The 12,747-nt window shown below is 53.0% G+C and overlaps 1 protein-coding gene across 10 annotated transcripts in view; it reads right to left on the bottom strand.

The window, feature by feature from the left end:
* The window catches only part of Prdm16 (PR/SET domain 16), a 345,691-nt gene that overhangs the window by 177,132 nt on the left and 155,812 nt on the right, over positions 1–12,747 (bottom strand). For 5 of the 10 annotated variants that reach the window (XM_008852658.2, XM_029555848.1, XM_029555847.1 and 2 more), the window contains exon 3: positions 4,001–4,051. The exons of 1 other annotated variant lie outside the window; for it this stretch is intronic. In XM_008852658.2, coding sequence (XP_008850880.1) covers positions 4,001–4,051 — 51 coding nt within the window. The remainder of the gene's footprint in view (positions 1–4,000; positions 4,052–12,747) is intronic. 4 more of the 10 variants (XM_029555849.1, XM_029555851.1, XM_029555852.1 and 1 more) reach the window with 1 other exon arrangement.

Here is a 12,747-nt window from a genome sequence, read left to right as displayed (position 1 = left end):
CTTTTCCTGTCTCCCGCCATGGCCCCAAGGGCTGGCTGGGCCCTTCCAGGGAGAACCGTTTTCCAGGCCTCCAGTCTCACTAATAACGGTGCAAGTTCTGGCTTTCTTTATTTGGGGAGGGGGAGGGAGGGGGAGCTGAGAGCGGGACAAGATGAAATAAAAATACAAGAGAAAAAGGTCACTTCCCCTCGTCTGTTTTCTTCCCAGTTGCCCTGTATTAACACCTCCTTCCTTTGCAAGATGTTGAAAGAAAACAAGATAAAGTGGGACAAAGAGAGAGGCCGTGGGGCCCTGTGTTTCCCTTTTCATATCACCGAAGAGATTGAATCAAAATTCCTTCGGCTGATACCATCTCCCCGGGTGGACTACACTCTTGTTAACGGATAAATTCAAGCCCTCCAGAAAGTCAAAGAATAAATTTAAGCCTTTGCCAAATGTCTATCCTATTGGATTTTGATAAGGCGGCCATTGAGCCTTAATAACGTCTTCCATCCATTTTCCGCGAGCCCTTAACACGGCTCTTTATTCGTCCCCAAAGCCTCTTCGCGCGGCCTTTTTACTACGGGCTCCTGCGCGCTCTCCAGGGAGTCGCGCGGCCAGTGATGGATGGACAGCTCGCTAGATTACCTCCCGCAGATGTTTGCTCTCCAGGAGCCCCGGGCTTCCCTCTAAGTAAACAGACTAAATAGAGTCGCCAGCGGCCGGGGCGGCCCCAGAGGTCCAGGGTTCCGCCGCAGGAAGAGAGGCCTGACCGCAGCCAAAGTGGCTTTTTGGGACGCTCCGGGTGCGCACAGCGCGGGCGCGGGAATGTGGCACCAGGATCTGGGCAGGCGCCCCCCGCCCCCCCGTAGGAGCGTCAGCACAGCCTGCACGAGATGGCAGTGGTGGGGAAGGATGGGGCTCAGAGGGATGCGGATGAGGGAGGGAGGGGGTGCAGAGGCGGCGCAGAAGACAGGGTCTGAGCAGGGTGGATGGGGGTGGGGGCTATGCTGGAGCCAGCAGTGGCTTCGCCCGGTCTGGGGAGGGGTGTGGCCGGGCAGGCTGGCTAGACTCACAGGCTGAGGCCCTGGGCAGTCCTGGGTGTGAATCCTGATACAACTGTCCCATGTGTAGCCACACTCTCTGGACCTGGGCTCCTCCTATAATTTCTGAATAGATGCGCTCAGTACCAGGCTACCTCTGGCAACCTGGCCATTAATGCTTAAGACTTAAAATAGTGACCCCCCCCATTCTCCTTTCAGTATCACAGTGTCGTGGCACTGACCCATTTACTTAACTCTGGAACACTTCACAGAGGCAGATGGAGGGCAGGGAGTATAATCCTCAGCAAGAGGGACAAACGGTTCCTCAGAGATGTCAACTGAATTACCCAAGGTCACACAGCCTCCACATGCCCTCCTGTCCCATGGTTCTGTATCATATTTCTAACACAAGTGTGCATGTCTTCAGGTGGCTCAGAAGACAAGACACCAGGAATTCACTGTCATCCTTGAAACAGCACACAGGTGCGTGTGGTGTTACTTCAGCAAGAAAAAACAAGGCACAGACATGAGTTAAGTACAGCTTAGAAGTAGTATTTGTAAGATGAAAATTTCCACCTAGAAGAAGCTTAAAGGGGTCTATGCCCCCCTTGTCTCCTGGGCCTGGCGTGTGACCCTCTCTGTTGGATTACAACCCTCACCTCAGTCCAATCCCTTCTGTCCTTCACTGCTCAGCTCTGACCTAAGAACTAGGTAAATGATGTGGATTTCTGAGTTCTGCCAAAGTTGGGAAGCTGTGGGGTTTAGGGCCCTAAAGTACTCTGCATCAGCGTCTTAGCTTGGCCAGGGATATTGGAGGACTTGGCGGAGGACACCCCACCAGGAGCCCCCAGCTTCCTCTGATAGGGCAGGGGCCTACAGGACAGGCTAGGTTGGGTGGTGGGAACCCTGTTGGGATACAGCCAGCCCCTCATGTCCCTCTTTGCTGCTGATCTGGATTCTGTCGTATCTCAGCTGGTCTGAGGGCTGGTCTTTTGGGGGTCTGCTGATTCTCTGAGACCCTCAGCCTGACTGAAATTTCAGGAGTAACACAAGAGCCTGCAGTTGAGACAGATCTGCATCTCCAGGTGGTTTCTGGCTGCATAGCACCTCACCTGTGCTACGAGCAGCTCTCAAGATGACCTGGGGCCACGTTAGACAAGACCTCACAGAATGCATTTTATAGAACAAAAGTGCAAATGGCACATGGCCCTACTCTGGAGCACGAGGCGAGCGGCCAGGAGGGCAGCTCATTCTTGTCCTAGCTTACTTTGTCTTGGTTCAAAAGCATACAGGTACTTGCCTCTTCATGGCCCTTTGCATTTGAACTTGGCCCTTTAACCTTCTGCCTTGACTGCTATGCGGGGCTGGGGAGTCCCACCATATGGATTCAGTATCCATCTTTTCCTGTAACCTCTGGTCAGATGAGTCCCAGAGACATACTGACAAGACAGAATCACTGACTGTCACACAGCCTAAGCTCTGTTGCATGCAGTCAACTGTGAGTTACTTTCCCACAATTCTTGAGTGAGCACTTCTAAGAACATGTCCCTCCTTACCCTCTTAGGGAAGACATGAATTCATCTGAAGAGGGGAAAGGAGAGAGAGAGAGAAAATCTGAGCCATGGTATACTCAAAAAGTAGAGAGAGAAAAGGAAGGAAGGAAGGAGGAAGGAAGGAAGGAAGGAGGAAGGAAGGAGGAAGGAAGGAGGAAGGAAGGAAGGAAGGAAGGAAGGCCATCAGACAGGCCAGGCTTAGGCCTCCCCCAGGCAGTGGGCCTGAGTTCTGAATGCAGGAGCACTTAGTGGTAGGCTGAATAGGTCAGACAGTGAGCCCACTGCCAGAGGTCCTTCCTGAGGCCACAGTGGGGCTAGGAAATGCCACTGTCACAGCCTTTCCTCCGAAGTGCTGCCTGGGGCTTGCCTAGGAGAGGGATAGGTCCCAACGCTTGTAGAGAGCTCTGCCCACATGCTCAGCTTAGTGTGTGGAGGACAGGCCTGTCTGTTCACTGGGTGGCAGGACTCCTCAAGCATGTGTTCCTTGTTACACTGGGTGGGCCATGTGCTGATGCAGCCCGTCAGCATCACCCTTGCCCCCAAGCAAGGACGCCCAGGGAGGTGACGTTACTGGAATTTCATGGGAAGAATATGAACAATGTCAGCTGCTTGTGTGAACATGGGCATATATGTTTTGTGTGTGTGTGTGTGCATGTGTGTGTGTGTGTGTGTGTGTGTGTGTGTGTGTACAGATATCATGAGCTGTGCCTGGTGAGTGAGCTCAGGCTTTGGAGCTGATTGGCGATCAGCCTCTTAGAGCTGTCTAGACAGCAGCAGGCACACTCGGGTATATGCACCCTTCTCTGTGTGCATCTCCCTGGGCTGTGTATTTTCCCTCTGCATAGCGCTCTCTCTCTCTCTCTCTCTCTCTCTCTCTCTCTCTCTCTCTCTCTTTCAGAACTGTCAACCAGCTATGATCCATCATTAGCCAGCAAAGTGGCAGATAATGCCCAGTTGACACTTTTTCTTTTGCCTGATGGTCTGCTTACTTAAAGTGATGCTTGAACCCTCTTTGGGAGCTAAGAGCACAGAAAAGCAACTGTTGAATCTGTAGCTGGTTGTCCCCGACCCCCGTCATATTCTTTTCATGTGAGAATCCGGTGAAGACAGTTAAATAAACACAACCCGCCTTTATTTAATTTCTGTGTGTCTGCCTGGCCCTCAGCACTCCCACAGGCACCGGCTTCTTCTCGGTTCTCAAGACCTGGGGTGACTCAGTGAGGTGACCCCCCCCCACCTGTTTACACAGTGAAAATGAGTGTCGCCCCAGTTGAGTTCAGGACACACATCGTGTGTGGATAGTGGTCTGCTCACGGATGGCCTCTATGCTGCTCTGTAACTCAGAAATGACCCAAATCATGCAGATCCAGGTTGGATCCAGGGAGAAGGTGCTGGGGCACAGTGGCGCAGGATGCGTTCGCCTACCTTTTTGATGCAGCCCTCTTGGGAGGACACCTCCGTGTCAGTCAGCATCTGCTGCAAAGAAAATTGGAAAGGACTGTTAGTGATTGAGATGTGGTCCTCAAGCTGCAGTGGGTGCAGGACCTCGGGGCAGATCGACACCTCCGTAAGCTTAATGGCAAAGACCTTGTGGCTTCTCCATAGAATGAAAGGAAGTACTTTGTTGATAATGAAACCTTGTTCTAACTTTATTTTTGTTGCTGTGATAAATTATCCTGACCAAAGGCAACACAAGGAAAGAGTTTACCTGGCTTTCCAGGTCCAGGTTACACTCTCCCATTTGGGGGAAGTTGAGGCAGGAACTCAAGTAGCCAGTCACAACACATCCATAGTCAAGAGCTAAGAGATGATAAATACATCCTTGCTTGCTGCTTAGTGGACAGAAGACCCTGCTTCTTATCCCCCCAGCAGGGTGTGTGTGGTAGAGATGGTACTGTTCCGTCTGCCCAGTCTAGGAGGGCGAGCCGGTGGGATACACTGCCCTGCCTTCCTGGGGATTCCAGTCTGACTCAGGAGGTCGTACTCAGGGGGAGCCATGGGTCCCAGCTCTGTTCCAGGAGAAAGTGGACATTGGGGAGGCCAGAGCAGGGCTCTGGATGAAGGGGAGGGGGCGATGCCATTTCGTGTCCTTTTTTTGGCAGGTCCAAGGTGGTGGCATGTCACCTGCTCTTACTAATGTGCCGTGTCCCAGGAAGAGGGTGCTTTTCAAATTTATTTATAGCAACTTGGTTCATAATTGCCCATGAGTGAAAAGAAGTGAAATGTCCTTCAACTTGGGACTCAATAAAAATCCACACAATGGAGTACAGATCAGGCATCAGAACTACTGACACACCCAGTGACATGGATCTCAACTCTGTTATTCATAGGAAGTTATTCTCAAAAAGCTACAGTTAAATTCCACTTGTGATTCTAGGAAGATGGTTCTTTGTAGTCTATGGAGGCGCTCAGCTGTGGTTCCGGGCATCACAGAAGTGCCTTGGGGACCATGGAAGACCCTCTCGGCCCAACTGTGGGCAGTATAGGCCCCCTCCAATTCCTCCTCTGGCTCATAGACATGCCTGGCATCAGTGAGGAGGGAATGCACCACTCCCGCCTGGGTCCTTCTTCCGCCTGAGAGACTCCCGCACAGCTTTCCGTGGCTCCGTTCGTCCGCATGGCTGTGGCCTTTTGCCCCACGTCTCCTCTCACAAACCACCAGGCATTGTTCCAGAGAGTGGCGTGTCAGTGCCCAGACCCACATCACTGAAGCTAAGCAAACCAAGAAACGAGAGGCAGAAATGGGACTTCTCCCTCCCGAATCGAAAGAGCAGCGTGTAGCTTCACGTTTGAAAGTGATAATACCACATCCGAAAGAGGAGGGGCCGGACTGAAAAGTCACCCTTGGAAAATTAAACGAGGAGTGATGTCAGACCCACGGACTTTCTTTCCCTCCCCTTCACACTGCCCCGAGGTGCCCACATGTGCCTGCTTGGGCTGGCGAGGGGACCAAGATGCGGCGTACCAAATGTGGCTCTGCCTACCTCAGCTGTAATAACAAGAGGTCATACTCAAAATGTTGGGAATTCTAACCAATTGGGGATTTTATGTTTCTTTTAATAGATTCTGAAACCGGTTTGGAAGCGCTGTAAGTGGAAAGAGAATGAGGCAAGGTGGACGCCATGCAGCACTCCACAGCAGCCTTCGTGGGAGGATTCTCCAGAGACCCAATAGTGGACTCTTCCCAGCCTGGCTGCACACCGCCACATGGTCATCCTCAGAGGCCGGGCAGAGTTGACCCATGGATAGTAGGAGGAAGGCACGGCTGACAACTGAACCCCTTTCCTGCTTATCCAGGAAAGTCTGAATTCACCAGTGCCCCAGGCAGAGGCTCCCTTCGGCAGCTCCCTCCTGACAGATGGACACAGTCTACCCGAGGCTGTACTCTGGATGCTGCTCCTAGCTGGGATGGAGAGCTCAGTTACCAGTTCACAGGGTGGCCATTCTGTGCTGCAGGCCACCGAGGACAGGTAGTGTCCTGTGAACCATTACTTCTCTTGGCTTTCAAGGGTCTGGATTGAGCCAGAAGGAGAAAATGGATATTTTCATTTTTCCAATGAAAGCAATTCTTGTAATACCCTGGGTGGGGTGCGGGGAAAGGGGTGACTAGATATATCCAGGGAGGGATGGGCCACCGGGAAGACGTCTCTTGGAAACCAACTCAGCCTGTGTCCTGAATGGTCAGTTAGACACCGGTACCATTTTCAACCATGAAATCAGCTACTTTAGGCCATGGTGTTGTCTGAGCTGCCAGCTTAGTGAATGGAAATCCTCATGCTGACGAGCACTGGCAAGGAAGTCTGGGTTGGGTGCTCCTCCCAGTCACCCTATCCCTACTGAAATCCCTTCCTAGGGTGCCAGGTTTCACACCTGCATACACACCTGCATACACACACACACACACACACACACACACACACACAGCACACCATTGCAAAGTCCCTAAGTGTGTTGAGCCTGTCGACACACAGGTCACAGAAGACCATGTGACCTTTCAGGAGCCGACTATGAGCTTGCTTGGTGGCATTCCACCTTGTACTGCACTGACACACTAACTTTAAATTCAGTGCTATTTCAAAGCAGCGAACTGGGGTGTAGGACAGGGTACTCTGGCTGGTCCGAGGCTGCCAGAGATCAGGCTGTCTTGGCTCTCCCCACCCCAGCCATGGGGATTCCTGAGAGTAAGGGGTGTTCGTGCCTTAGCTGAGCCTCCCTGAGCAAGAAAGGTGCATCTCATGTTCTGTTAAACGTGGACCCATGCAGCCCCGCCTTCTCCATACCCCAGGTGCTCAAGCCAAGCTTCAGGTGCCCACATGGGCACCATCAGCCAGCACAGCTCCCACACTGCTCCTCCTGGGAGGGAGAGGGTTGGGCCTTCCAGGTAATTCAAGCCGGTACCTGTGTCTCTCTGGTTTCAAGTGCGGATGGTCAAAACTTTGGGTAGGTAGTGAAGACCCTCATCATCACTGACTTTTGACAGCCCTGACCTTTCCCTCTCCCTGTCCCTCCAAGGCCTTAGGTCTGAGGGAAGTGGCAGTGGTGACAATTGAGGCTTTTAAGGCACCTGTCACCTGAGCCATCGCATTTGCATTTGAGACATTCGTGAGGCAAATGTCTCCTGCAGTCACTTGGCTGAGGAGGCCTGGCATTTTCCATAGGCCAGAGATGCCTCAGGTCAGGCAGAGGGCTGGAGGTAGGGGCTTCTCTGAGAATCCTAGAGGCTGCATTTTGAATGTGTCTCACCCTTCAGAAAGTTAATAACAACCTCTAGAGTGAAGCCAGGGCCCATGGAGTGGACACGGGAGATACTGTAGGCCTCAGCCTTACAGGGAAGCCGGGTGGGCCTGCCAGCTCTGTTTCAGAAACCACAGTGACCTTTCCAAGGACTGCAGATGCTGCAGAAGTCGACAGTGTCTCCAAGGTGTAGGATCCCAGGGAGGGCCCTGCAGGCCAAAGGCTGGTCCTACACAGAGACTGCATATGTGAATCCAGTCACTCACACCAATGGTCTGACTCAGCCCCCACACCTCAGTCAAAAACCAGGAGGAGGACTGTTCTGGAGAGCTGAGCCTGCTTCCTGTGTACATGAGGAACTGATGCATTCAGAGCTGGAAGGCCAGTGGGCACATCTGTGGGCAGTCATAAGGCCTTCTCCCAACCTCGCTTCCATCCCTTAACTTAGAAGGGACGTGTGTCCGACAGACTTTTGGATGAGTGTGGCCCTTCATCAGAGGCTAAGGAGTGGCAAAGTCAGATGATCACCCATTAGCTCATCAACCCGTCACTCTGAACTCCTTTTCATTTCTGAAAGAGTCGACCTGTCTGTGGTGGTAGAGCCTACCTATCCTGGAGCTTGCCGTCAGAGAGGAACGTTGAACGCATCATCCGGACCCTTCAAGAGGCACCAGGTGGAAGGAATGCCCAGAGCCATGTGCATCCTAGGGAGCAGGGCCCGCTCTGAACTCCTTTTCATTTCTGAAAGAGTCGACCTGTCTGTGGTGGTAGATCCTACCTATCCTGGAGCTTGCCGTCAGAGAGGAACGTTGAACGCATCATCCCGACCCTTCAAGAGGCACCAGGTGGAAGGAATGCCCAGAGCCGTGTGCATCCTAGGGAGCAGGGCCCAACCACGGGTCCGGCCACCCCTGGGGACAGGCGCCGGGACTTTTGTCCTTGCCTTCTTCACACATACTTTGAGTCCATGCTCACTGGGCTTCAGGTATACAAGCTTGCTCTGAGGCACACTGTGAGCCGTCCACGTGACAAGCTTTCTCTGTCACTGGTGCTGGGAGGAGGGAGCATCGTGTCCCGCAGCCCTCAGAGGAATCTGGTGCCTCATGACTTTCCAGAGGAGCACTTACAAGGGTGGGTCTGAGTCGGGTTCTGGAACCACTGGCCCCGATTGTATAGCGGCATTAGTAGGTAGGAACATGGTTAATGAGGCCCCCTCACCTGCTGCTGACCTCGGGTGGAGAAACCGCCGGACGCACTCCGGAGCCTCTCAGCCTTGGCTTCCTCCCTGGCCGGGCTGCAGCTTACTGAAAACCTTCTTTATTTTGCTAGCTTAGCCTCAGCACAAGCACTGCTGGTCTGTCGATTGTTGGCAGTGGCCGCCAGGCTTCAACTTCTCCTCCGCACCCCGGCAGAAGTATTAGGTGTGTTTTGATTGAGCATTTTAGCCAAAAAAGCGAGGTCTGACCTCCGGCATTTAACTTTTCTCTCGAGTATCAGTGCCAGGATTTAGCTAAGTGGGCTTGCTCAAAACATCTTTTTTGACTCTTAGAATAAATACCCTCTGTTCTCCAAGAAGTCGGTGAAGAGTATACACACACACACACACACACACACACACACACACACACCTACCTCAGGCTCACAGCTCCAAAGCTCTGGCACGACCCCTAAGGGGGCTGACTTTCTGTTTGGTGTCACAAATGGATTCCAGAAGCCGCCCTTCCCTTGAAAAGGATCTGGAAGCAGATGTACAGGAGGAGGCCCCATGAGCTCGGCACAAGGCTATGCCAGGTTGGCCTGGGGAACACGGTCCTGGCCTGCTGTAGGATGGCTTTTGTGCCTAGCCTGTGCATCTCTCTAACCTATATTTCTTTACCTGATTCTGAAGTAGTGTTTTTTTTGGAATCCAAAGATTTGCATGTCAAACTAGGAACTTCTAGAAGCTGATTCTAAGGCCTCTTCTTGGAGTAGGGTCAGTGTCTGTGCTGTGTTGTTAAGGGGGGACTAATGGAAACTGGCCCTAGGCCTCACCTGCTGACTGGAGGAGACTAGAGGTTTAGGGGCTCAGGGCTGTTCTGGGGACAGTCTGAGCAGCTGACTCGGGATGGTGGCTGTTGACTCCTCTGTGGTCAGTGATATTGTCTTTCAAGTGGCCTGTCTATCCTTATACAACGTTGTATATTTGCCAGAACAGAGTCTTCATGGGCTCACAAGCTGAAAATGGGCCTCGTAGAGCCACCGTTTCAGACCCAGCGTGTCATTAGAGAGGAGTGCCCTCAGCTGTCTGATAACCTTCACCTTTTGGGAAGGTGGAGAGAGAGAGAGAGAGAGAGAGGGAGAGAGGGAATGGGTGCACACCTGGGTGTGCATATACATGTGTGTGCATGCATTTAGAGACCAGTGGATGATGCCAGCTGTGGCTCCTTAGCCGCAGTCCCTCATGTTTTTGTTTTTCAATCCGAGTCTTGCATTGGCCTGGAACTTCCTGATTCAGTGAGTCTGGCTGACCAGCAAGTCCTAGGGATCTGCCTTTCTCCATATCCCCAGCACTTGATTATAAGTGTAGACCTCCATGCCTGGGGATTTTAGGCGGGTTTGGGAAGATCAAAGTCAGGTCTTCACACAACACAGCAAGCACTTTACTGACAGAGCTATCTCCGCGATCTGAAAGGTGGAAATGTTAAAGAACAACGTTCACTCAGTTTTCTTTCCATACTAAAGTCTTGCAGTCAAGTCAATTTCCTTGGTGCAAATACAAAGTGAGAGTCTCACCAAAGGCGACTATTGTACCATCAGTGGCTGGTCAGTTTTCTGGGAGCTATGGCATGTGCTGGTGGGATGGAGATGTCTCACATTAGCCCACCTGAGGCAGTGGTATCCAAGCTTCATCAACAGGAAACAGAGCTGGGAGAGGCGGAAGCACAGGGGGCCACGGACACTAGTCTAGTAGGCAGGGTGCATTGGAGTCTGGGCCTCTGTCCTTGTACAACGTGGGCTCTGTAGGGACAGAGGTGACTGGGCAACAGATACTTTAAGCATCCATGTGCCCCTCCCTTCCCACAGGTCCCACACGTGATGCTCGCCAGGATCGCCTTAGGAGAGGGACACTCCCCATGGCCAGAGTGTTGGCCAGGGCTGAGCTGGGACAAGTCCCATTGGCAGCTTTGGTGGGAACCCTGAGAAGTGCCGAGTCCCCAGGCCTGCTCTGGCTCTCAGAGCAAAGGACCCGGCGGTGTTGACACAAACTCCTGTGCTCTCGGCTAGGAGTGGGGTCATATTTATTTATTTATTCCACTTGAAAAAAAAATCACCTTGGTCATGTTTGAGCAGCAGAAATGATTTTTTTAAAGAGCCATAGACACTGTTTTTAGCTTTTATGCCTAAACAGATACTTCTCAGTTCTTGCAAGCAAGAGCTATCCAATGAATGGAGGCTCTCTCTTCCCTCCTAAGAAAAATATTTACACAGTGGAGCACGGCAGCAGAGGGCCGCTCTGGAGAGCCTATCCCCAAACTGCGGCGAGGTCTCCACGCCTGTCTTCCTGTCTGTGCTGGGCCAGCTCCTCTCCTGCCCTCCCTGGGGCCATTTCCTGCCTCCCTTACTGGGGTCCCTTCCGAGAGAGATCAGCCCCAGGGGAATGCTGGCATCATCCTACCTTCTAGAACCCTTCTGTTTGGCTAACCAAGGACCCTGGACAGCTTGGCCTCCAGCTGTGTGTGTGGTGTGTGTAGGGGTGATTTTCTCAGAACCCTTTCCACTCCCTGTGAGGGGTGTGGTGGAACCTGCACCCCCTACTCCTTATGACCAATGTGGGGTGTGTGCCAAGCCCCTGCCTGGCTTTAGTAAGCAAGAGCCCACTCATGATGGGGCCAGTGGGCCTCGGCTGCATGCCCAAAGATTTTTCCTCAGGCGCAGGCCCGCCCTGGGCTGCCTGGCCAGCACAGTGGTGCAGACCCAGAACCTGGGCACGGGCTGGCTGCTGTCAGACGGTCCAAGAACACTCTGTTCACTGGCAGTTCTGGCTTCGTGATTGCACCGTCCCTCCACCGGGATGCCTCGTCCAGTGGAGCCTGCCTTGTGCCTGTGGATGTCTGCCACACAGTCACCAGACCTCCAGGTTATGGGGTCTGGGTGGGTATCCCTTCATACCTTCATTCTATGGGCAGTCACAGAGTGCCTTTGTTCACAGTGACCCACAGAAAGTACCTTGGAGATGCTCTGTAAAGCACTGGACAGGATTCTTCTCTGGACCTGCTATTTCACTACACAGACTAACAATAAACATTAACATGAATGAAAGGGAAAGCTCCGGGAAAGGCCAGTGAGCCCAGCTTCCTCTTGACAGTGGAATCCCGAGGCAGGGGGTGTGGATGAGCAGGAATGGGGTACAGTGGGGGACTGGCAAAGGTAGAGCAGGGGCTGAGAAACCCCCTACACCCCCGCCAGAGACAGAGGTGCTGCCTGGTTGGAAGGCCTTGAGGCCAGGCTGGGGGAGTTGGACTTGACTGAGGACACATATGTATGGACAGTGATGCCATGCCCAACAGATGGCAGAATGGATGCTGGGTCTGAGAGATGGCAGACGTGTGGGGTGAAGGGGGAAGGTGGCGTATCCACCATGTCCCTGTGTGCTACCTGCCCCTTGGCCTGTTCTGAGGTGCATTGGGTGTCTTTCCTGTTTGCCTAGTGTGTAGTTTGGACATGGTAGGCTTTGTCCCATGTCCCTGGCTCTCCACCATCAGCAGGACCTGCCCAGCTTTCCTGAAGGCAGAGCTGGAGGCCCCCTGAGGGACAAGAGTGTCACCATCAGGCAGTGAGGTGGAGAAGAGCCGAGGGCTGGGCTGAGTTAGCTGCCACGCTGCGGACTTGGATCATAGTCATTTATAATGAGTCTATGTGGGCTCCTGTTAGGCTGGGAGGCTGGCGTGTTCAGGTCCTGCCAGGCCCTCAGTGGAAGGCTTCTTCCTCCTGTTTCCGGAAGATTGGTGTCCACAGAGGAAGTACATGTAAATCATATGAGGGGGTGAAACGTGGGTCTTGCAGTCAAAGGCTCATGACAAGCCATCACTTTCAGTGTGGAAGGGGCATGCTATGAGTCTATGAGCCTCTGACAGCTCCAGGAATGGGACCCATGGCCCACCCGAAAAAAGGAGCATCCCAGAGCCGAGGCCGACGCCAGACCATCCTTCCAAGGAATCAGGTTTTGGAGAGCACAACCCAGGAATACGAGGAGCTGAGGGATCAGGGTGGGTGGAGTGCTGGCTCAGGGGCTGCAGGACTGATCCAGAAATGCGCCCCCCACACTGGGCACTTAGTATGAATGAAAGTCTGTCATTCCAAAAGACCGGAAAGTGACCTGACCCTTGATTCCTGACTCCTCAGTCCTTCCTCCCCTGCCCTGCATTGCTCTACCAGTTCCTACCAACCCCACTGTGACC

This window comes from Nannospalax galili, unplaced genomic scaffold, assembly GCF_000622305.1.
Source record: "Nannospalax galili isolate Female #2095 unplaced genomic scaffold, S.galili_v1.0 scaffold806, whole genome shotgun sequence".
Taxonomy (NCBI): Eukaryota; Metazoa; Chordata; class Mammalia; order Rodentia; family Spalacidae; genus Nannospalax; species Nannospalax galili.
This window is presented reverse-complemented; position numbering and strand designations above follow the sequence as displayed.